The 25064-nt window shown below is 44.2% G+C and overlaps 1 protein-coding gene across 2 annotated transcripts in view; it reads right to left on the bottom strand.

Moving 5' to 3' along the window:
• The window catches only part of LRP4 (LDL receptor related protein 4), an 82804-nt gene that overhangs the window by 4250 nt on the left and 53490 nt on the right, over nucleotides 1–25064 (bottom strand). The window contains exons 4-37 of one of the 2 annotated variants that reach the window (XM_066321136.1): nucleotides 24947–25060; nucleotides 24388–24504; nucleotides 21854–21982; nucleotides 21389–21508; nucleotides 21133–21258; nucleotides 18748–18873; nucleotides 18167–18301; nucleotides 17877–18002; nucleotides 17465–17695; nucleotides 17053–17209; nucleotides 16486–16703; nucleotides 15439–15615; nucleotides 14759–14881; nucleotides 13838–14046; nucleotides 13145–13226; nucleotides 12416–12521; nucleotides 11415–11616; nucleotides 10814–11003; nucleotides 10444–10575; nucleotides 9630–9770; nucleotides 8851–8937; nucleotides 8474–8645; nucleotides 8225–8387; nucleotides 7754–7979; nucleotides 6062–6365; nucleotides 5558–5776; nucleotides 5119–5253; nucleotides 4771–4879; nucleotides 4296–4440; nucleotides 3650–3763; nucleotides 3223–3346; nucleotides 2178–2245; nucleotides 1474–1561; nucleotides 814–955 (exon numbers count right to left, since the gene is read on the bottom strand). In XM_066321136.1, the coding sequence (XP_066177233.1) occupies nucleotides 814–955; nucleotides 1474–1561; nucleotides 2178–2245; nucleotides 3223–3346; nucleotides 3650–3763; nucleotides 4296–4440; nucleotides 4771–4879; nucleotides 5119–5253; nucleotides 5558–5776; nucleotides 6062–6365; nucleotides 7754–7979; nucleotides 8225–8387; nucleotides 8474–8645; nucleotides 8851–8937; nucleotides 9630–9770; nucleotides 10444–10575; nucleotides 10814–11003; nucleotides 11415–11616; nucleotides 12416–12521; nucleotides 13145–13226; nucleotides 13838–14046; nucleotides 14759–14881; nucleotides 15439–15615; nucleotides 16486–16703; nucleotides 17053–17209; nucleotides 17465–17695; nucleotides 17877–18002; nucleotides 18167–18301; nucleotides 18748–18873; nucleotides 21133–21258; nucleotides 21389–21508; nucleotides 21854–21982; nucleotides 24388–24504; nucleotides 24947–25060 (5057 nt within the window). Of the gene's footprint in view, nucleotides 1–176; nucleotides 246–813; nucleotides 956–1473; nucleotides 1562–2177; nucleotides 2246–3222; nucleotides 3347–3649; nucleotides 3764–4295; nucleotides 4441–4770; nucleotides 4880–5118; nucleotides 5254–5557; nucleotides 5777–6061; nucleotides 6366–7753; nucleotides 7980–8224; nucleotides 8388–8473; nucleotides 8646–8850; nucleotides 8938–9629; nucleotides 9771–10443; nucleotides 10576–10813; nucleotides 11004–11414; nucleotides 11617–12415; nucleotides 12522–13144; nucleotides 13227–13837; nucleotides 14047–14758; nucleotides 14885–15438; nucleotides 15616–16485; nucleotides 16704–17052; nucleotides 17210–17464; nucleotides 17696–17876; nucleotides 18003–18166; nucleotides 18302–18747; nucleotides 18874–21132; nucleotides 21259–21388; nucleotides 21509–21853; nucleotides 21983–24387; nucleotides 24505–24946; nucleotides 25061–25064 lie in introns of those variants that run through there. The other variant, XM_066321135.1, reaches the window with a different exon arrangement.

Below are 25064 nucleotides of genomic sequence, written 5' to 3'. Positions count from 1 at the left end.
CAAAGAATCTGCCACAGAAAATTACTTATACGTTCCTGACAGACAGTAGAGCTATTTTAAGGACATAAAAGCGATGGGGGGGGAACCAAGAAAGAGCAATTAGTACGAACAGCGCTTGAGCCACACAACAGAGCTTGAGTGAGGGAGGCAGGATCAAACACACAGAGCAGTGATACCTGACGTGAGGATGTGGACGGAAATCAGAAGAGGGAAGATGAGAAGCTATCTGTGTGATAAGAAAGCTTCTGAGGAGAAAAGAGAGGAGAAACTAAGAGCTGCAAGATACTGTATTAAACTCTGTCCATCATGTGGCCCAAAGTACAGACCTCTGAAGGGCCTTTAAAAAGCTCTTTTTAATAAGGGCTCCATTTTTTCCCCTTTCCCACCCCTTCCAGGCCATGCACACCAAGGAGCCTCATTTTTGTTGCTAAGCCCTTTCTGGCTGCCTGGTTCCCCTGGTGACTGTCCAAAGCAACCTTGGTGCAACAGTCACTAACCAGGACTTGTATCCAAGGAAGACAATTCCAATTGGCTCATGTACTTTCAAGGGCCAGCACACAATGCAAATGAAATACAAGACACTCTGGGAGTGGGTAAGAAGCAAGGAACTAAAGACAGGCTGAATTCACTACAGCTCACTGAGGAAGAAGTGCTGCTGGCTGATCCACATAGCAGTCTGAACAATTCACAGAAGCTGTCCTCCTGTGTCCTAGAAGTAAATGCTCACAAGTTGCAATCCCTCCACACAGTGAGGCCTGTAATACTCAACAGCAGCTTGAGCTGGGCTCCCGTATCCTTAGAAGCAACTCTTACCTCTTTCTTGTAGCACAACTGGTTGTACATGGTTGGTTTGGGAATCGATTCAATCTTCACCTCCTGGGTAGATGTCCGATATGAAGGATTACTGTAGGTTAGGTTCCCCAAGCCAGGGTCCGTAAACTTGGACTTATTATGCCTAGAGGGAGAGAGCTGTCAGAAAAGTCACAGGAACCTACTGCCAGGATCCAAAGTTCCTGAGTGCTCAGCAAGTGGAGGGCTCCACTGTCCCTCAAAGAGGGAATCCTGGCTTCACCTGGATCTTCAGCTATGAGTCCATTAATAGTTACCAGTACAGCAAGGCACTGCCATGTAACCACAAAAGCTATCACAGCAGTAACTGGTGAAGTTATCTGTCAGAAAGCACATGAGCTCACACATTTACTGAGATACAAACTATCTCCCATCCCTGTCCATAACTCCTAAGCTCTCTGCAGAAAATTTAGCCAGTAAGGTTTCAAACAGTAGAACTGCGTGACCAACACTTTAGAGGCACAGGACGCAAACCCTGCAAATAAAATCAGCAAGCACTCCTTCCAATGGAGGAAAAAAGGACTGTAAATGACAATAAAGAAAGATTTAGTGCTTTCAGGGACTTTTTTCTCCTACAACCCAAGAGTTTACAATTGGCCCGGAGATGGAAAAAAGATCACTTACCTATATATAATTAAAGCAGCAATAAGCAGCAAAATAAACAAGATGCTGAGAAGACCTCCAATAATGTAGCTGACGTGCAGTCCTTCTCCTGAAAGTGAATACCAAGGGTAATTTGTGCACTCATTTTATATTTCACTGGATAATACTGACCTTGGTGTAATGCCTAATGCTGAGGCTTTACCCATACAGAAGTATTTAAACTAAAATGTCAGCACATTAAGGTTTAGCAGAGGGTTTTGTTTGGCTTCATATGAAACAAACATATGGTAAACTTTCCTCCCACCCAGGCCCCAGCAAACCAAGGAGCATCAAGATCTTTGTAATGGGGTTGTAGTGGAAGACTTAGACCCCCTTCCTGATAGGTTACTCCTCCAATGGGATGCAACTGCCACAGTCAACCATCTTCAACTAAACACAAAGGGGAGAGTGATAAAGAGTATTATTAATGGGAAGAGCCCTATGGATGAGGTATAGGATGAAAGAAAACAGAACTTTTCTTCAGACCAAGAAGTCATTTGGAAAAGTCCACATCTAGGTTAATGAATGTCCATAGAGGCATTTTGCTGTACTCAGAGGGTACTCAGAATTTGAGTAATTCAAGTCTGAGTCTGAGAAATTTCATTTCAGATATTATGGACTGGAATGCTCTGAGCATATCTGGAGGAACAACTCTGGTGGAGAAGAGTTAAAGAAAAGCAACTCACCCATGGTGGCCAACACTGCCTCGTTGGCACGAGTACACAAGCCTTGCCGAACATCTTTGTCAGAGCAGCTGAATGACAGAAGGACAGTTATTTACTGCAAGTTGAATCATCAGTCTCAAAGGTATCAAAAAACAGTATGGAATGGGCTAACACTGATATCCCTTCCCTTTCCAGTTAAAAAACACAAGTCTTCCTTTCTCTTCTTCAGTATTCTGCATCCAGAGAAGAGACAACCATATACATACATATATATGGGAAATGTGCATGGATATATCAATTATTGGTCTGCAGTGTCTTTATATCTGAGTCATTCTAGATTCACCTCTCAGGCACACAGGTGTACTCATATCTTTCAGGAAATTTCAGCATCAGTGCTGAAGCAAAAATCAAAATGACTCAGAGTCTGCATGAAGACATTCCTGTCCAATAAATCATGCTCAACAAAGTGCAAGTTTTGCTCTGTAAATAACTCAAACATATACTATAGAGCCACTCTTTTGCTGAACTGTGTAAATGGCAGGCTGTAAGGAATTGGCAGAAAAGAATCTCTTAACTATCTGCATGGTAATTTAAATGTTAGAGCTGCAAAGATTCTGTTCTGCCCCATGCAAGCTGCCCCTTCACAGGGCAGAACCATTTCCTCAGCTGTGTGTCTAGTCTGAGAGGTTTCAGTGAACTGAAGCAACAGACTCCTCTGTCCTCCTCTCAGAAATAGGTTCTCAAAATTAGGAGATTCAAAAATCAATCAAATGAATGGCACATGGGCTAAAGGTAGATTTTAACACTTCAATACAGTCAGCCTACACACACATTTCAACAAAACAGACAGAAAGAATCTTCAGCTGTTTCTTGGCATCTCAACAATGCTCTGCATCTTTGTTATAATAGTTTCATCCATTAAGAATGTGAAGTCTGGAATTGGAATATCCTCTTTTGGCTAGGAATAGGTATATTTGGATGATGGCAACCAGAGAGGGCTTGCATGTGGCACCTTGCAAAAGCTGGGACTTTCACACCCCAATTCCAAGAGAACAAGAACACTTACTTCCCTTCCACTGTTTCCAGAGAAGTGAGAGGTTTGGTTGTTGAAGTACCTGGTCTGCCAGGCAGTGTTTGACTTCTCTCACTTACACTGGTTGGTTCTGGACCAGGGGGCACCACACCAGGAACTAGGACAACAGAGAAAAATAAGCAGGACTTCAATTTTGTGGGATAGATGAGCAAGTCTGATAGGCCATTTCCAAAACTCTCTATAGCTTATTTGAGCAGCCTTCCCATCTCAAACCCAATCTATCAGCAAAAAGGACAGAAAAAGGCTCTATTGCTCTCAACCACTGGCCTTAGTTCCAATATATGACTCTGCATAAGATGTATACACTGGAGAGCCTCAGCTGCTCTGGTTGCCACTGCATAAGCAGTAGCAGTGGCTCACTTACAGAAGCTACTACCCAAGTGACACTCAGTAAACTCACTCGTAGAACAGGGCCGCCCGTCTGGTTCATCAGGACACGCGCAGACAAAGTCAGAAGCCCTGGCAAAGCAGAGGTGAGTGCAGCCTCCATTGTTCACTCCACAAGCATTACTACCTGGAAGGAACAAACAATTTCCTAAATACGTTACATCTGAACAAAAAGGGGCTCCAAGTAACAACCTTCTTTCCTGCTCATCCAGAAATACTTCTTAGAAATCTGGCACGATATCATGGTTTTGGCATATGCCCATCATCTGATTGGTAAGAAAGTGATGACAATAGCCAGACACTGAATTGGATTAGGGCAGTCTTGAAAGGAAGGTACTGGAAATCTTTAGACAGAAGCCCAGACCACACAGTTGCAGAGATAAAAAAAAATGAAAAGCTCACATTCTTCTGTTTTAACACAATGTCGGGTGAGCAACAAGAAAGTGAGGTTTGCTAATCAAAGCTTTAACAGAACACCATTAAGATGTACCTGACTGAAAAGTCACAGGCAGACAAGGAATGTGGTAAGGGACGATGTGTGAATAGTTTCAGCATAAAAAACTATGTCATCCTTACTTGACATCCACAATAGTGCAGTGGTTCCAGAGTTCTTTTGGTCTACAATTAGCATTTGCCTGAATCAAGGTCCTTCTATTTACCTGTCTGTCTCTGAGGAGAAACCACAATGATATCCATTAATCCCTCAACATTGGCTAGGACTGTCTCTTTGTTCCTCCCAGAGTATTTGTCCACTCTCTGGATGGATTTCGTTTGCCAGTCAGTCCAATATATCCATCTGTCCTGCTGCTCAGGGAGACAGCAAAAAAAAAAAAAAATCACAGTCTGTTTAGCATGTTTAGTCATGTAGACACAGGATACTCATAAAAAATATATCCCAGTGGCAGAAGGCCCAAAACAAAGGCCTTTTCAAACCCTTACCCTCTTATTGCAAAGAAGATGACTGGCTACACCCCACAGTTTAGACAAACTTCCTTTGTTAGCTCCAGACAAATTTTAAGTACTATCCCCTCAGCCATCTTAGTTTCCTCAGACTTTAACAAGTCTGAGGACATCCCACTGTAAAAACTCAACAACACACCAGGGAGAATGGTGGCAGCAGGAAACTCTTCTCACCTGTGTCAGAGCAAAGGGATGTGACACCTGGCTGACCAACACTTGCCGGAGCTTCCCATTGAGGTCACAACTCTCTATGCGATCAAGATGCGCATCCACCCAGTATATCCTGAAGGCACAGGAAAAGAGGTGAGCTTCCATCCGTACAACCTCTCTTTACTTTATAGTCATTTACTGGCCAAGATTGTGGAATCATAACATGGATCAGGAAACAAAAACTAAAGAAGAAAGCTCCAAAACACCCCAAACCCAAACCCACAGTGCTACTCCAATAAATCAAACTAAGAGGGCTAAAAAATTCATTACGTCCCTTAAGCCTATGCAAGTATAGGAAAATCTTTCACTGACCTCCTGGTGTCATAATCCAAAGTCAATCCATTGGGCCATCCTAGGTCAGTGTTAATCAGGATTTTACGTTCAGATCCATCTAAGTTGGCCCGTTCGATTTTAGCAATGTGACCCCAATCTGTCCAGAAGAGATACCTGAAGAGATAAAAGGCAAGTGTAAGAAGAAAAGACCATTTCATTTAGCCTAAGGAAAGCTTTAGTTATGAATGAAACTGCCAGATTCTTCAGGTTCAAAAAACATAATATAGTCTGTAGCCTGCTTCTCACAGCTATCTGCCCAACCATCAAATTCACTGTCTACCTGACTACTACACGTCATTCAGAGTCAACCTCTTGCTGGTACCTGCAGATTCACATGACACATCTCTTCTTTCACCCTCTCTTCCAGCCTGCCTCTGTGAAGCCTTTCCTCCTGCCCCACCAATAACCCCATACCTACCCCTTCTTGGGAAAAACAGCAATGGCTCGAGGTTCATCCAGGCTGTTATTGATCAGCACTTTCCTGGAGCTTCCATCCAGTCTAGCCACTTCAATGGTATTGCGTCCTGTGTCTGTCCAGTAGAGGTTCCTGGCAACCCAGTCCACTGCCAGGCCATCTGTAGTCTTCAAACCCTGACCAATAACAGTTTCCATGTTGCTGCCATTCAGATCAGCCCGCCTGGATAGAAATCAGTGACAAAGAGCAGTGAGGAACAGGTAGCTCTTGGAAAACTAGATCTCCATCAGTCAGAAGGCCACTGCATAGTACTACCTCCCTAATACTTTTTCCCCCAGTCTCCAGCAGGTTAAACACACCTTCAGCATGAGTTCACTGATACACAATGCTGTGTATCAAAGACAACGTAAGTAGTGGTGTAGTGCTCAGTCCCCTGAATTTACTGGCACACTCAGCACATGTCACTGGGTGACCTGGGCACTGGTCAAGCAGTTGACTGGCACCTACCTGATGACATCAAGAAATACGTCTGTGTAGTAAATCTTGCCATCCACACTATCATAGTCCAGAGAAATGACATTGTTCAGCTCAGGGACAGGTATGTGCACATCTGTGTGGTCACTGGTGTCCAGCGAGATACGACGGATGGAAGCACGGCTAGAGAAAAGTAGGTAGGTCTCTGGAGAAGAGTCACATGTCTGCTCATCTCTCTTCAGCTGGATGCCAGTGGGGCAGGCACAGGAGAAACCAGTGGGGTGAGGTAAGCAAAGGTGGGAGCAGCCACCATTACGAACTCCACATTTATTGAAGCCTTCAGAAACAGGGAAAGCATAGTTTTAGGATCTCAAAGACCAAAGCTTTATTTTAAAGGCTACACACATGCACAATTTGCTAGCAGCTGAGTTCATCCTTACCACCTCAGCCTTGCTGGGAATCTACAGCCCTTGTAAAGTGACACACTCCCTCCTCCCCTTTGTACAGAGACACTCTCCCTCCTCTCCAAGATTCATGGTAGGTATGGGCATGATTGGCAAGGAGAACAGGAGGATCCAGGAGAAGAGGGACCGTTAGAAGAACAATCTTAACCTGCATTCTTTGCTAATCATAGTTTTCCCATGGAAAAAGAAACAGCCAAATGCTCACAGATGTATGCAACTGCAGTTAAACTTTATTACTGCTGCAAATGGTAACGCTGACAAAGATCCAATCCTGTGGGGAAATAGTGTGACAATGTACCAGAGGCCAGGCTGACAAAGAAGCTTCTGTTTCAACTTAGCTACGGTGGCAAGTAAACAAAGGCATCAGAGAAGCCTGCTGGAAGTGCCTGACATATTAGGGTCGTACAACTTTTTTTTAATTGTAAAATTATACAGCATACATTTACTAGGAAGGAATAAGCCCAGGAGACAGGTGCAGGGAGTGGGAAGACAATGTGGATATGATGGCTAGACTTTTGGTCAGCTTTAAGTTATATTGCCAAGTTACGCAGTCAAGAGTGATGTTCTGCTGTTAATAACCAGAGGAAAAGCAATTTTCTGTATAAGTATGTATTAGGGAAATTCTACCAAAATAAAGCCACAGTACAAAGCAACATCTTCCACTGAAAAGCAAGGAGGCAAGATGGGGTGTTACAGGATCCCCAAAGAGTAACAAAGAATTGACTCTGGCAGAGAATAGTTGGACAACATAATATATTAAGAGCAACTAAAGCAGCAGAGATTTTGCAGAGCAAAGAGGCAGACAAGAAGATGAAGCCTGCAATGATTGGGAAGTAATACTAGAACTTGAAATAAAATTTTGGCGGCTGGTTTAAGAAGAATTAGAGTCTTTGGAAGTTAAAAAAGGGAAATTGTTCAATGTCAGTACAGTCTGGTGAAGCCTAATAAGGCATGACTTGTTCAGCTCTCCTAAGAAAGTGGCTCTGCTGCATGCGAGAATGAGGTTGTCAGTGCAATCCAATGAAGGAAATGGGACAAAGGAGTCAAAGGCAAGCAGTAATTAACACTAGACCTACAGAGCTGAGTAAACAGGGAGGAGCACAAAAATAGTTAAAGAGGGAAGAAGAAGAATCAGAAGAAAAGCTGATTTTTGAGAAGTCATTCTATCACTCCTGCTTTACACCAAAGGACTCTTCCCAATGACAGCTCTGAACGACTCTCCTTGCCACCACCAACACCCACCAAGTGGGGAGCAACTTACCCAGGGGCCGTGCCCTGTCAACAGCTTGAATATCCATGAGGCCAGGCAGGTTTGCCCTCACCAAGATGACATTAGCACCAGTGTCCTTGTCAGCCCTGTGGATGCTGCGAGTTTGCCAGTCAGTCCAGTAGATGTAAGAGTCCAGCAAAGTGAGGCCGTAGGGATGCTGCACTGGAGACAGCAGGGTGCGGCGGTTCGCGCCATTGAGATCCGCAGCCTCGATCCGCTACAGGAAGAAGCAGAACATCACTCCGTACTCAAAACACTCTTCCTCTTGCTAGCACTTACTGTAGCAAGTGAAAAACAGCCTTGGTGAGTGATGTTATTCAGGTTCACCCTCCCTCCATAGCCCATACTCTCAGTAACGCTTACATTCCCCTTGCTCTTTCAACAACTTGCTCAAGAGCTTCAAAGCAGCCTCCAGGCTACCAAATACCCAATGACAAACAACGCTGAAGAATGGAATCAGACCTCAGTATGTGCATCAGCCCAGAGCAGCTGGGACCCAGCCTTATCCACTGCCAGTCCATTAGGCCAGCCCAAGTTGTTGCTGATCAACACCACACGTCCAGAGCCATCCATCCCAGAGCGTTCCAGCTTGGCATTCTCACCCCAGTCTGTCCAGTACATATACCTGGGGAAAAGTATTATGGGAAGTATTACAGAAAAGGAGGTCAAAAGTCCTGTGTAATTCCTAGACAATCTATTGACAACACTAACCCCATTTCATGGTATAATGCTATTGCCCGAGGGCTGTCCAGGTTCTGCCAGACCAAGACTTTCCTCATGGAGCCATCGAGGTTGCCCACTTCAATCCGGTTTGTTCCTGTATCTGTCCAATATATCTTCCTGCCAATAGCATCCACAGCCAGCCCATCTGTAGTCAACAGACCTGACAAAATAGAAAAACATTTTGGTCACTGCTTATTTTCCCAATTTAGTCAGGAATTTCTAGTATTTTTCTTGTCCATCTCATAGGCAACTGCTTTAGGCTTTGCACACCTTTCCACCAAAAATGTATTCTGCCAGGGTATCAGAGAATCTCTCTTTTCATACTGCATAGAAGCAAGAGGCTCTCAGACCAAAATCTCCCTCACCTGTAGTGATGATGTCCTCAAATTGTGAGCCATCAAGGGCAGCACGACTGATTTTCCGCAATGTGCTGTCTGACCAGTAAACCTTTCCTGGGTTGAAGAAGAAAGAGAAACTTGAAAAACCTCAGAACAAAACCAACCCCAACAACCAAACAGCAAAATCATTATAAAACAGATCCAGGTCTCTAACTACCTGCTACACCATTCAAAATGGATCTGACTGTACAGGAACAATAATAGCACAAGATTATTAGTCTAGAGTGATAAAACAGTGCAAATTTTCCTGTTCCAATTCTCCCCAAAATATGTTGGACCTTTACACAAGGTCTGACTTTCACACAGGGACCGAGAACACCTAATACCATCAGCTAGTAGTAGAGTTCCACATCTGACTTCTCAAAATGAGATCATCTACCTTACAGTGCAACACTGTTTACATCCAGCACACCATCAGATGTTTACTATACATAAACAATTAGAGTCTCAGTCCTACTGTTGTAAAAGGCCTCAGCAAAAGGAACTTTATTAAATCCAAAATGCACAGGAACCTCACTCAATATTGCAGGCAGTTTTTTCCATATAGTTTGGGTTCTCTGCTTTCCTGTAAGGATATTCCTTTCCTCACTGGAAACAAATTATTTGCAGCACATACAAGGAAAATAAAAATCTACCCAAATCCACAGCCTACAGGAAGGTCTATGCCTGGGTCTTTACTCAGTCATTTAGATAGGAAGTTACTTGTTGCCTTTCAAACACAGTTAGATACAGTAAGAAGTTCAGACCTTCACGAGGATCCACTCCAATTGCAATTGTGTTCTTCATGGTGACATTGACTGAGACAACAACATCTGCAAAGTAGGGGATATCCAGAGAGACCATCCGGATGTCAGTCCTTCTGGCAAAGATCAGAAAGCTGGTCATTCCTGTAGAGTAGACAATGGACAGATACTAGTGAGGAACAAGTTCAGTAAACTGTAGGCATCATTTATCAAATATTCCAGACGTTATATCCACTTCAGTGCAAAAGGGAAAGTGTCTCAGACAGATCTTGGCTTATGGACAGTGTGTGTACAAAAGCATTACTTTATTGAGCATCATCACTTAATGCTTCTTTACACCCAGTTGAAAAGCATTACATTCATAGAAGAGTTACTTCTGCTAGTATGTGTGGGAAATGGAAATTAGGAGTAACTTTTTTCCTAGGGAGGAAAAGTGGATGCACCATGGTCTGAAGCCAAGTGCCTTCCACCATTCTCAAAAGAGGGTCCACAGAAGGAGTACATACAGATCTACTAAAGAATCTATTATCTTGTAGTTTAAGAATTCACTTCAAAATTAGGGCAAAAGTACGGCAAAAAAAAAGTGACATTTGGTTTACTTGTCCAACATAATTTCAAGAAGAATGTTGTCTTCATCAATACATTTATCAGTAAGCTTCTTCATAATAATTCCCACTCAAATTGAAGGTATAGGCACCAAATGGATTTTTCAAGGCATAAAGCAGGTAACCACATAAAAGTGAAATTTGTTCTCTAACAAGGCAAAAAATGTAACTCTGATACAAAACTGCAATGAGGGTTCTACAGAGACACTCACCAGAGGAGCAGGTTTTGCCATCAGATTGCAGGTTGATCCCTGTAGGGCAAGTACAGCTGTAACCTTTCGGAAGAGGTGCCAAAAGGCACAGGTGACTGCAGCCTCCATTGTTAACTTTGCATGCTGTATGTACTAAGGAAAAGAGGATGAGAAATCCATGAGCCAGTAGCACTGGCAGAAAAAAGGGAGGCAGCAGCTATAGAAATGCATTCTAGAATGCCCTCAAATACCAAGTCTCAAGCTCTCATACTCCACACAGACATTTAAGACAATGAGGGCTGACAGATCAGCTCCATGCAGAAAAGTCGTGCTGTGTGGCAAAGCCCGAGCAGGGTCTCAGCTCAGTGGCGCTTGGGCCTCAGCTCTGTACCTGGTGGCCTGTGCCGGTGGAAAACATGAATATCCATAAGATTCTCCAGATTGTCCTGCAGTGTTTGCCGAGACTGCCCAGTCCTCCTATCTGCGCTCTGGATGCTTTTGGCCTGCCAGTCTGTCCAGTAGATTCTCTCACCATAAAGAGTAAGTCCAAAGGGGTGAGGCAGATTGTTCCCAATCAGCACCTGCTCAGATTACCCCCATCACCCCAAGAAAAAAATTATATTATACAGAAATATTATATATGTAAAGAATTATATATATTATATGAAATATTAAATATATATGTATTTACTTTTATATATGTATATCTCATATATATTAGTGACTCTGAAATCATTAAGGAGAAGAGGCTTCCCTTGATCCCTCTCAGCATCATAACAAACAATCACAGCAAAAGGAGAATGATAAGGCAACTTTAGCCCTCAAACTTCCCTCACACACAGTTTCAAATTGAAAGGGAGTTCTTTTCTTCCAGTGAAAGTCGCTGTGTACTTTGATTTGTAAATTTCCCTTTCCACTGGAAAAAGAGGCAGGACCCATCATCACTTTGTGTTGAGGCTCCCAGACCTGCTCCTTAAAGACAGCTTCCTTACCTTCCTGTGGCTTCCGTCCAGACTGGCATACTCGATGGTCTTCATTCCCGCGTCTGCCCAGTACAGGCGCTGGGACTCGTAGTCAATGGCCAAGCCATTGGGCCATGTCAGGTTGGAGGAAATGATCACCAACCGGTTTGAGGCATCCATCCCAGCACGTTCAATTTTTGGGTTAGCTCCCCAGTCAGTCCAGTACATGAACCTAAGAAGAAGCCCAGACAGAAGTGAATGCCCACACTTTTTCACTGCCAGAGAAGCAAGGGCGTCTGCTGCCTTCAGGCCCTGACAGGAAGAAGCATTAAAGTATTACCATACTCATGTCCAGCCTTGGGTTCTTGTAATGTACCTAAGATCATACTCAAATTTATATACTTTCTACTGCTCATGGGCTGGCCTAATTACAATGTGTAGGAAAAAGTTCAAGAAAATAGGTCAAGGTCTAAAAATTTACTGATTATTTACCAATGTACACCACTAGCGCTTTACACTCTTACTGCATTTGTCTTCCACTAATCCACTTAAGGAAAGAATAGCATTCCTTCATTCAAGACATTCAACACCCCTAAAGCAATGGCTGGCAAGCTTTTTCCTATCCACTCTATCCCCACCTCCACAAGGTCTGAGTACGTCCTTCTGACTGAAACTCTAGTTGATAAAGCAGGGAGCTTGAATACAAATTCAACACACATGTGAAATGGAGAAATAGAAAACATATAGATGGCCTGATTCTCAATATTTTTGTACCACATCTTTAGTTATTACATCCCCAGGATAAACAAATGAAAACACCAGCCAGCTCCTGCAAGCTCCATAACCCAGCAGGCAATTACCCCTGCTTATCTTGTTCAATTAGCATCTAAAATCACAACTCTAGTTTCAGTCATTAGCAGGTTGTAGAACAAGGGCACCAGTGAAAAAGAAAATTATACAAAACCAAAGAACTAGAAAGTCTTTAGACACGCAAGAATTGTTATATTATCCCAGAAGAAAGAATCTCTTACCCTCCAACAGGGTCCACCACAATATCTCTAGGTCTGTCTAGGTTCTCCCAGATTAGAACAGTTCTCATGGTCCCGTCTGTATTGGAGACCTCTATCCGATCTGTTCCTAAAAAAGTCAAGAGAGCAAATAACAGAGATCAAATTGGAATTGCAAGAGCTATGGCAAAAACCCCTCCAAACAACAATGCATTCTTCCTCTACAGCCATCTGTGCCCTTAGCTGGAAGATAGGTAAGAAATTGAGCTTAAAGTGTCACTTTCCATCCTCTCAAGTCACCTCTGTGGCTGTCACTGATGTGGAGTCCTGTATATAATCCACCTCTTCCCTAAGCCCACATGCCATGAGAGAACAGCTAGAAAAGGATTATTTTCCCTACATCTCTCTTAACTACGACTCTACAGCAGGGAACATACTCCAAGTTTTACCTGCTGCACCCCAAGATACACTGTTGGAAGATCCATAAACACAGACAATCACAAGCTCTGCAGCAAGACAGCAGTGATGAATATTTTTACAGAATTGGTACTGAGGATACTGCAAAGAAAATGAAACTAAGGGTTGTGCCTCAATTCACACTCACTTAGGAGCACATAACATGAAACTCCATCTTCTTGCTACACAGCAATAAGACAAATTTGGAATGAAATAGACAGAACTACCCAGCAGATTTTCAGTTTTCATGACTAATAAAAAAGACAGAAGCCTATGTAATGCAGAGGATCCCAGTACCTGCATCAGTCCAATATAGTTTGTTGGTGACCCAGTCAATTGCAAGTCCAGCTGGACTTTCCAGGCTGGTGTCCACCACAACCTAAATGAAAACAAAACAAAAAAATCCTTAGTGAAATTAGACCTTAGGAAGAAAGTACCTGTCCAATGCGCTACGCATTCACAAACAATTAAAACTTTCAAAAAGCAAAAGTTTGAGCAGAGCAATGCTACACAGGAGAGAGCATTTAGGACTTAAAAGTCCAAATACGGCTTTTATATGGAGAAACATCTATATATTTTGTGCCAGTTAAAACTGCAAATCCAAACTTTGAACTGTTTGCTTCATTTATAGTGCCATCAGCCTAGGAGTGTGTGCAAAAAGCACTCCCAAAGAGCATGACTCTCGTTCTAAATGTAGAATGTTACAGAGGATTTAATACTTCTTCCTTTCAGACTCTAAGGTTACAACAAAGGAATTGATCACTGCCCACAAATCACCATGCTTCATGTCTCCATTCAAGGTTCTCCACACACTCAATTGTTCATGAAATGTCCAGTGATCTCATTAGTTTGCCAGAACTAGGCAAACTAATGAACAGAAGATCTGCCATGAACTGCAGTGCCTTAAAAAGCCAGTGTATGCCAGTAGCTTCAAACTGGACACTCAAGGAGTCTCCTAGGCAGATGACCTCCATACAGTGAACACAGTACCTCCTGGTTCGATCCATCCCATTTTGCTCGGCTGATTGAGTCAGTGCTAACATCTGTCCAGTAGACATAGTCATCCTTTGAGTCCCAATCTAGAGCCACAGCACTGCGAACATCAGCAAGGGGGATGACATCATCTGACAGGTCATCTGTGTCAAAGCTGATCCGACGGATGTCCATCCTTCGGGCAAAAAGCAGGAACTTGTCAAGACCTGATCAAAGGTCGAAAGGTCTTCTTTTAATTTCTCTAAGTTCAACAATACAGTGATAGACAGACAATTCCCTGCTATATCCACAACCATAATCACCTACATCATCTCTCACTGGCAAGTCTTTGGCCTTTTTTTTTTAACTGGAAGCAAAATATCACTGGGAGAGAATGGGCAAGGGGGATCAGAGTGGTTGTGAGCTCTCTCCTGGGGTGTAACCTATACTGAGGGAACAAGGGCAACCATATTCTTCAAAAGGTGGCATAGATGTCCCTCCCAATCAAATAGCTATTTAAAAATAGCTCTTGAGAATCTGGGAGATAGTTGGTCTAATTGTTTCACATAGTTGTAAACTAAGAAAAATGTCGCAATGACGAGTACAGAATTTTTTGTTCGTCACAGACACAGCCATTATGAGAATTTCAGGGAGACAATCAGTTGTGCCAGGTAGCATGGCACCAACAGCAGCCCCAAAATAAGGACCAAGGGTAGAATTTGTCAGCATTCTCACCCATGAAGCCTAGTGAGGGCAGTGAGAACACACAACAAGGGAATGCATCAAAAAGGTTAAGTATCCTCTGGTAGGACCCTTAATACTTCTAACTCAGTTTATCCAGCAGCATTTCCTTGGAAGCAAGTGCTGCTGATGCTTGGTCCCACTGCCAGCCCTCTGCCACCCACTGAACATTTGAGCACGTGGTCCCACCTCACTTACTCTGGGCACAGGCATGGCTGCTGGTCTTGCGGAAGCCCGTGGGGCAGGCGCAGGTGTAATCCTTGCTGCTTGGCAGGCAGAGGTGAGTGCAGCCTCCATTGTTGTCCCCACAACGGTTTCTCCCTGCTCAAGTAGCCAAAGACAAAAGCAACCACACATAAAGCAAAGAGTAGAGAAAGGAGGAAGAACTAGTTGAGGTGTCAAGACCGCATGAATATAACTTCCCAACCCAGAAGTTAGTTGAAAATAAGGAAACATATAAACTAAAGCACTAACTCCATTTTTAGGGCTCAATTTTAAAATGAACACTTAACTCAATCCACTTCGAGAGCAGATAATGGCAGTTGAAGAGGAATAAGGGAGATGTCAGTTATTACGATGCCCACTTATGATTTTTCCCCCATCCCAAAACATCTGTTGTGTAAACAAGCCCCAAGTATTTCCCACTGAAAGGCTCCACCTCCGGTGTCAGCAGGGGGAGCTGCGGTAACACCCAACTCCGAGGTACAGGGCAAGCGACCTCAACACGCGGGCGTGGAGCAAGTTCTGCCTCAGCCCCGGGCACAAGTGGGGGTGTGCCCACATGCTGGGTTCAGGCTGTCATTTCCCGGCTTTACAGGGAATGGGTGGCTCCAGGTCTTCCACTGGCTCAAATGAGTCTCTACCCGCTCTGCAGTTACCTGCTGGCTGACGCTGAGGATGCAGCGTGTGGATGTCCATAGGGAAGTGGAGTTTGTTGCGGATGATCTCCTGGTTCTTGCCTGTGAATTTGTTGGCGCTGTTGATGCTCTTGGTGTGCCAGTCTGTCCAGTACAGACTGTCCTCAAACACAGTGATAGCAAATGGGTGTGGGAGCCCTGTAACAGACATGCAATACAGGAATATAATCATGTCTAACATGACTCAGGTTAGCAGGGAGACAAGGGAATGCTCTATCCACTACACCTTAGGCTTCACCACACTCAACCTGCTCAAACAAGCTTTACACTGATTTAACAGACAATTCCTCTCTGCTGTCCTATAATCACAGATAGAACCTTAGGGGGCTGGAATAGACCTTAAAGATCATCTAGTTCCAACCCCCCCCCCCAGGTAGATCAGGCTGCTCAAGGCCTTATCCAGCCTGGCTTTGAACAGTGCCAGGTTTGGGGCACTCACAACCTCCTTATGCAACCTGATCCACCACTTCACCACCCTCACACTACCTAACCTGAATTTCCCCTCTTTTAATTTGTATCTAGTATTCCTTGTCCTAACACTACAGTTCCTGGTAAAGAGTCCCTCTCCTGCTTCCTGGTAGGTTCCCTTCAGATACCGGAAGGTTGCAATGAGGTCTCCACACAACCTTCTCCTCTCCAGGCTTAACAGCCCCAACTTTCTTTCCAAGCTTTGTAGGGGAGTGCACCAGTCCTCTTAACTTTGTGGCCCTCCTCTAGATTTCCTCCAACAGTTCCATGTTCTGCTTATGTTTGGGCCCCTGAGATAGATGCAGTGTTCCAGGTGGAGTCTCATAAGAGCAGAATCACCTCCCTCAACCTGCTTTTGATGCAGCCACTGATGACTGAGTAGCAAACTCCATCTCTCAGTGGTGACACAATTCATTCCACAGTGAAAGAGTAAGAGACAAGCACAGATGCAGAAGCCGATGTCTCAAACTCAGATCAGCACTGTGCTACCCTGTGGTCTTTATTGCAGAAAGCACTCCCTGGAGAAGGCCTGTTACTTACCTTGGCTAATAACAGCCTTCCTATTGCGTCCATCAAGGTCAGCCCTCTCAATGACATGATGTTTGGCATCCACCCAGTACATTCGGTGTCCTGCATAGTCAATGGTCAGTCCGTTGGGCCAGAAGAGGTGTGTATCCGCAATGATCCGCCGGTTAGAGCCATCCATGTTGGAATATTCAATGCGGGGAGTGTTGCCCCAGTCTGTCCAGTAGATAGTACTGGAGGAGGCAGGGAAAGACAGCTAGAAAACTTGTGGCCCACATACTGCACCCAACATCACTCCCTATGAGGGCAAAACTATATCAGTCCTGTGACCTCAAGCATGAGACTGGGTAACAGCCATGGGAGAAGTGAAAACCAGCCTGCTGAAAGCTGAAGGGCCCAGAGCAGGATTAAAGCTTTGAAGGGTTCCAGCACTGCCAGGTTCCCCAAACTGTCAGTGCCAGCTGAAGTCTTGAGCCCTAAGGTAACCTTTGCGACCAAGAATGTGATTTTCAATTTTCAACAAGAAGCATGTGCATGGAGGGCTCACTGAGTTTCCCCCTGGTTTCCCATGTTTTCACTCACCCCTCCATAGGATGTAGTGCAATTGCTCGGGGCTTCTCCAGGTTCTGCCACAAAAGCACTTTCCTGTGAGTGCCATCCAAGTTTGCTACTTCAATTCGAGATGTCCCAGAATCTGTCCAGTATAATTTGTCATGGATCCAATCAATAGCAAGTCCACCTATGTACAAGACAGAATTAAGCACAGAATGAAACATGGATCTGCACAGAAAAATAGCTCTCCTTTCTCTGTCCACCACAGAAGAGGCACAGTTTGTTCTGCCATCCAAGATTAACTCCAGGGAGACACTCACCTCACACCCATTCCATCCAACCCATACTGTTCCTTAGGGAGATGCACTTTGTCCTGCATGCTGTGTCCCCACTTTTCTCCACTCACCCACCCTATACTGTTGCCTTTTTCGTGATGACGCACCTGGGCTCTCCAGCCCTGTGGAAACCACCTCTTCCACATTGCTACCATTCAGATTGGCCCTCATGATGCGATCAAGCGTGACATCAGACCAGAACACCAGCTCCTTGCTGTGGTGAAAGTCAAGGGCAATGGCATTTTCCAGGTTGTTCAGGAGCAGCGTATACTCAGAGCGATGAGGCAACACTTGTCGGATATCAATTCGATTGGCAAAGAGAAGCACAGGCTCTGGCCCTAAGAACATACAGGAGGACAGCATTGGAGTATTTGACAGCATTTGACTGGGTCTTACCTACCATTCCCTCTGTACCAAGTCCCAAAACTGAATTTTGCAGTACTGGCAGCAGAAATCAACCCCCAAGTGCAAAATGCTTCAACAACACCAGTTGTGTTGTTAGGCTGAACTCCCCTTTACCTAGAGCTTTGCAGCTACGTTTGTCAGGTCGCAGTTCATAGCCTTGCTCACACCAGCACTGGAAGCCTCCTTCACTGTTGGTACAGCCTTGGCTGCAGTAGCCTTCCTCAGCACATTCATTCACATCTGCATGTTACAGAGAAAGTTACCATTAGATAGATCATCAACAAACCACACAATCTGACTGATAGACTGCATCTGCTTTCGTACTCTGTTTTTCACCCTATCACAGCCACCAACTTCAAACATACAAAAGCAGCAGGGAGGGGGCTACTGCTCCAAAAACCTACCTTGGCATGATCGGCCATCTTCCAAGAGCCTGTAACCTGTGTGGCAAGTGCACTGCACCATCCCTCGTACCATCTGGCACTTCTGAGCACAGCCACCATTGTTTACATTGCAATTCTCCTCCCCTGTTCGTGGACCTGCAGAAGAAACATGTGAAGATGGCTGAGCTGAAACCACAAGGCAGCTGCTCTTGCCTTCAGCTGTTAGGCAGCAGTCACCCTTCAAAGCAGGATGAACAAGAGGGGGAGGACACAAGCTGTGCTGGAAGCTTCCCCTTTACAGCCAGAACTCTCCTCTGCAGGCCACAACTGAATGGGACAACAGAGCTCAGATTAACATGTTTTTAGGATTCAGTGTCTCTGCATACAAATGGTGATACCTGAGATCACCATCTTTTCCCCATCATTCACTGTGTGCAGTCTTTAAGTGGCAAAAGCAACAAGGTTTTTTCCCCTCAATCTTTAACTCGCTCCCATTATCACAGCTCAGACTTTCCTACACACATCTTTCAGTAACACTTGGTAGACTCCCACACATTAATAGGCCTCCATTTATGTCTAAGACTGAACTTGGGGGGACTTACGGCAGTTTTGATGTGGGCTCTCATCACTGCCATCTCCACAATCATTTGCTCCATTGCACAACTTCCTCTGGCCAATACAACGCCCGTTCCCACACAGAAATTGGTCTGGGGCACACTGAGGGGTGCCTGCAATAGAAGGGAAAAGTAGCGCAACACAGCTTACTGATGGAACAATAGTCATGGTGAAGAAAAAAATACAGCACATTTTCTAAGATTTGTTACAAACTTTTCATATGGGCACAAATCTGTGACTTCCTCTTCCCTTGAATTCTGCTCATCTAGCACTCCTTACTGCTCCACATATTTTTTGCTGATTCGGAGGTCTACAAACTCTCCACCAGTCTGAGTCCACTGCTGCTTTACTGTGAAGTTCATCTGACTAGTTTCTCTTAGAATGACTGGAAGGTCCTGGCTTAGCTCCCTTTGTGGTTCCAGAATCCACAACCCAACTCAGCATGTGCAAAGGAGGAGTCAGTTCCTCACTTTAATAATCTGATCTGTCACACCAGCACAGCAATGGATCTTAAGCATGCCTAGGAAGGAACATCTTGTCCAGCCCTAACTGCACTTTGATGGACTTGGAATAAGATTTACATGCATCCTTGAAATCTGAGCTCAGGGAACAGGATTTCATATGACCTACATGCTTCAACTTCTGCTGTTGGCAAGGAGACTGTACAGAATTCTTGTAAGCAAAGTAATATTGTTTGTAGAGACTTTGCCAATCTGATTGTTTCTTCAGTAATAACTGCACTGTTGTGTTGTCTCTTACTTTTTGAACCTCTTCAGCTGACTTGATTAGCGGTCCCTAAATCATCACCCTCTGATAATCTTATGAAGATAATAGGACAATACAGTTACCAGCAGAGAAACAATCAGATTGGCAGACTGCCTGTAAACAGTGTGGAAAAGAGTAGTTGTGAGATTAACAAGTACAGTTAAGAACTACAGTCACACCAAGTGGAAACACAAAACCAGTCCACATGCAGATTCACTTTTCAGAGCACAGGAATACTGTATATGAAGGATTCTGAAGCTTTCATTTACCATATTGATATAACATAAAGATCCTTACACTATCTGATCATATTTTAGGAATCTTCTCTATGACCAATAAAAATATAACTCTGTTCTAAAATCAAGAGGATTTTAACTCTTGCTACAGGTATTGGGACACCACACTATGTCACTTAGATGAGCCAGTACACGCCCTGGAAAAACCAGTTTAATTTTCACCATAGACCTTTCACTGTCACCACAGACCTAATGTAGAACTGCACAACTAACCTTACAGTAACTATACCTTGTGTTTCATTTGATATGGAGATAGTGAATTTCACTGGCTCTGGAAATTTGATTTGGTTTCTTTCAGTACCTCTAAATACCTTTGTTATCAAGATGAGGACACAGGGTTACTAGCTTGTCTTTAAGTAAAATTGTTTTTTCCAGGATCACCATACTGATGCTCTCAACAGCTGACCCATCGAGAGCAGCTGCTTTCAAATGACTACAAAGTGTGCCTCTCCAGGTCCTCTGAGCTCAGCTGTCCTTGTAGAACACCCACTCTCCACTCCTCCCAAATAGCCCCAAAACAAGAGGTACAGTGTTTCACAAATCCATTTTGTCACCCCTAAAACCACTCTTCAGAGTACATTGATCTAGAAGGATCAGTACACACAGCTGGGTTCCACTCACTAGGATGAATTCATGGACCAGTACACTCTACTCCACAACAAAGCCTATAGACATCCTGAAGGCTTTAAGGAAAAGAGAAGATTCTCAACATTCCTTGAATCCCACTATAACACTAGGGTCTGTTGAAACCCTCCTACTCTACATAACCACTATCATACAGAGGAACAACAATATGTGAAATGAATACTTGAAAGGGTAGCTCCTGAGAAAATATATAAGGGGGAAGCTGACACCATTAATTCTCTAAAACAAAGGCTTTATTCTTCTCTTCCACTAAATGTCCTTTTTGATTCCACTGCCTGCTAGTTCAGCAACTTCACAATGCAACAGGAAAGCTATCCAGAACTACCTAAAAGGCATAAGTTAGTATAGCCCATGGGGCAAAGGACATGGCACATTATTGATGTTTCCAAGTCTGAATGGAATTGCCCCAGAGCTCTGTGGTAATTCACAGTGTGAGGATGAGACAGGAGGATACTTGACCAGAAAACACCTTCCACTTAAGTTAGTTTAAGCACACAGACGTGCACAAGCTGGCAAACATATAAGACAGCCTGCAGATCCCATTCTCTGGGAAGGACAGAAACTCTAGGCTGAACTCCCTGAAGCAATACAAAATAGACTTTACTACCTACTACCATAAGGATAGAAATTTAATTAGCTATTAAGCAGCAAGGTAGCAGGTCAAACCTGTGTTCTCACAGTTCTCCTCATCACTGTTGTCGGAGCAGTCATCTTCCCCATCACAACGCCAGGACAAGCGGACACAGCGTCCCGACTTGCAGCGGAACTGGTCAGCTGTACACATAGATGTAGCTGAGGGTCCAAAAAAAGAATGTCAGATGAGCAAGAGGGATCAGAAGAGACCCAATTCCAAATCTAACTGTCCCAAACACTCTTTTGCATCCACAGAAACTGAATGTTTCCACCAGTTCCCAGCACTCACTGCAGTTCCTCTCATCTGACTGGTCATCACAGTCAAAGTCACCATCACACCTCCAGCCAGCATTAATGCACAAGCCACTGTTGCACATGAACTCTCCAGAGCGACAAGGCTGGTGAGATGCTGCAGAGATGATAAAACACAAAGAGAGCACACTCAAACCAGTGTAACAACCCCCACAGTTCCTCAGTACCACCCTGACCCTCCATTATTAAGGAACTTAGTCCTGAGCAGATTTATTTTGGAAACTGTAGTAATTCTTGTAAGCAGAAGGGCACTGACTAGACAGATCTCATCACTATTCTCACTTTCCAGAGTTAAACAAAACCCCCAATAATGAAGGAGCCAGCTTATGTGTGAACAATTAGATTGCCATCTACACTGTAAGCCCTTCTCCAGCCAACACCAAATGCATTTAGGTTTGCGACTCTGATACTCGAACAAGGATATCACCCTGCGCTAACTTACAGCAGTCAGATTCATCAGACCAGTCCCCACAGTCATCATCACCATCACAGTGGTAGATGTCCAAGATGCAGCGACCATATGCACACTGGAACTCCTCCAAGCTGCAGGTGGCAGCTGGAACATCTGATGCTAATGAGGGAATCAAATAAAAAATATGTGAGGTGACAAGGCACAGTCCAGTTTAGAGGCAACCTTCTCAGTCCCATAATGGATTGGCAAGTATTCGCTGCTGCTTATCTCTGCATGATTTGTATTACAGAGAGGAACGCTGGTTTTGCTTCACTGAAAAGCAGGTTAAACTTATATATAAGTCGCTCATGCAGACAATCCAGTAAATATACAATATTTTTAAAAAGTTATATAGGATAATAGGCTATAAAGATGGAACTTTTCACGAGCCATTAAATTGTAGAGAAGCAAAGAGATATGAAGGAAGAATTGAAGGAAAAGCCTCAAAAGGGATCCAAGAGTGTCACCTTCCATGTTATGCTTGAAACACTGTCTTAATGCCAAGAAAGTGTTTAAATTGTTAAACAATTTTGAAAAAAAGGTAGATAGAAAAACAGAAAAATAAAGAAACCTCAGGAATAGCTTCATATTAAGGACTGAGGCATGCCAGAATGCAAGGTTAAACTAGGGAATGATTCCTTTAGAATTTCAACAAAAATAAGCACTTGTAGACCAAAGCAAGCAAGTAAGCAGCAGGGTGTCCAGGCCAGCACCTGACCTTTGAGGATTTCCCCCTCCCTTTCCTCTCAAGCTCTGGCCAAAACAACCATGCGTATTCAGTAAGGAGCACTGCCAGAGAGATGACCCTGGGCAAAGCCAAACAAACTAATGGTCAAGGATTTGCCTACTGCTCTCTGTTCAACAGTACACTAAGTGGGAAGGTATGCAAAATATTTTGAGTCCCACACAACAGAATCTGACACTTCTTCTCATACTATCTGGAGAAGCACTGTATATTTCAGATAATACAACTCTCCTAACTGAGGAGTTCTGAATATAAATCTATTAAACAAAAACAAAAAGACTGAAAAGAAAGAGTAGTCTAAGAAATTAACTACATCTGCCTTTCCAACCTGAAGAAATGGGCACAGCCTGAAGGTGTGAACTAAGAGCTTTAATTCGGTGAGTGTCAGTGGCTGGATAGGAAAATGTGTGTTAATGTGTCCCTCATCAAAGGAGCCTGAGTGTTTCAGTCTCCTTGAGAAAATGAAGTCAGTGACTTAAGTTATCATTTTATGTGATTCAATTATAACACACAAATCCCCAAAAGAAACAAAAAGAAAAAAAACCCGGACAAAAGGAGTGTAATCCCACCTTGTCCCAGATGAATGACGAACATGACTGTAGATAAGGAAAAGATGACAACCACATGGATGAAGATAAAAGAACAGGAGGTAGCCAAACTGAACTTCTTAGCGAGTTACTTAAAATGTCTTATAGAGACAACTGCCAGCCAGGACTGAAATAGCATTTCAGCTCAGAGAAACAGGGACACCACTTTTGGGTGCCCCTCCACTCCCACAGGAGGCAACATTGGAACATCTCTCCTCCCTTCCTGAGGGTCTATTCATGGCCTTTGGTGAAGTGACAGGCAAGGGAACGAGAAAGGCAGAGAGGGAAAGGAGAGGGAGAGAGGCTGGCTTCCTCTTAGAGTCCTTTTCTGGCTTAGAAATGTTTGCAGCCCCTGGCTTTCTGCCAACTCTCATTATCTGGAAAGATAAAAGGCAACTCCCCCATGCATCCACTCCCCCTGCCCTTCAGGAGCTGGCGGCCCTCATCCCCCTCCCAGAGCCTTTTGAAGTTTCCTGCTATCTAGAACAAATTCTGCAAAATGCTTTTGAGGGCAGGGAGGGGGAAGGGACCACTGCAAGTTCCAGAGACATGGACAGAGCTCACAGACTCAGGAGAGAGGCAGTGTGGGTTAGAAAGGGACACAAACTCCTGTCCCACTTGCTACAAGCTTGTGAGGGTGAAGAAGAAAACTGTTGTGGGTTCTCATGCCCAAACACCACCCCCCGCTCCTTTGGCATCAGTCACTTGTTGAGCAACATCCTTCAAAAAGCATTTAAGTGAAAAGAAATTAGGCAGGTAGGAGGTGTCTTCAGTGTGCAGTACTTGAAGGCGCTTTCAACAAGCAGTGTACCCCTCCACTTCCAAAATTTCAGTCCAGAATCAGACAAGAGGAAAAAGAAGGGAATAGTATCCTCGCCTTCCAGCTGCTCTTCAACTACTCCAGTTTTATAGAGAGCTATGTTCGGTATAGCATAAACCTCTTGCTCTGACTCAAGGTCACAGCTATGGGAAGGAAGAGAAGCAGCAAGGCACAGATGAAGTATGCCTGTGAGGTAACACAAGAAAGACACCATTCTTTTGTGCCCTCTGGGTAGGCAGCAGAAGGTAGCATAGCTACCAGTACAGGCAGAACTAACTTGTTTTTTCATCTCTGCTGCAGAAAACATGCCAAAACCCAAGGCAAGAGCAGGTCCAAAGGGCTATGTCCTGTGATCACAAAGGAAAGCACTTACGGCAGTTCTCTTCATCTGAGCCGTCCTTGCAGTCCGTGTCCCCATCACAGAACCAGTGCTCAGCTATGCAGCTGCCATCACTGCAACGGAACTCCTTCTCTGAGCACTTTCTCATGTCTGCAGAGACAGCAATGCAGATAAAGCCTTGGCTTTTTTCAGAGTAACCAGGAAAACACCACCCTCCTGAAGCTCCTAGGGCACCCACAAACAAGACTGCTCATTAAACCACACATACTCATGTCAAGCAGGGCCCGAGCAAAACCATCATTCAGTTCACTGAACTGACATAGAGTGCTGTATTCAACAGGAATCCAAGGGGACTTCACAATGCATGCCAAGGAATGAAAGGTCTCAAGTGATTTTTTTTTTTTGCCTGGCAGGTAAGCCACATAGCCCAAGACCCTAAGCAGCCAGCCCTTGGAATGGAATATCCAACAAGTTCAGCCCAGAAAAGCCAGCTGGGAACTTTAGCCGTGTTCAGGGAATCCTAGAACTGCACAGGCTGGACTCTGTACAACTCCTTTTAAAGTACTGTGAGGGCAGTATTTACATTACTCACCACATTGCTCATCACTGTTGTCCCCACAGTCATTGTCACCATCACAGTGCCACAAGCTGCGAATGCAGTATCCATTCTGACATGAGAACTCATCTTCCTCACATTCCCTTGGAGCTGC

The sequence above is a fragment of the Sylvia atricapilla genome, chromosome 6, assembly GCF_009819655.1.
Source record: "Sylvia atricapilla isolate bSylAtr1 chromosome 6, bSylAtr1.pri, whole genome shotgun sequence".
NCBI lineage: Eukaryota > Metazoa > Chordata > Aves > Passeriformes > Sylviidae > Sylvia > Sylvia atricapilla.
The sequence above is the reverse complement of the archived record's forward strand: the minus strand, read 5'-3'. Positions and strand labels throughout refer to the sequence as shown.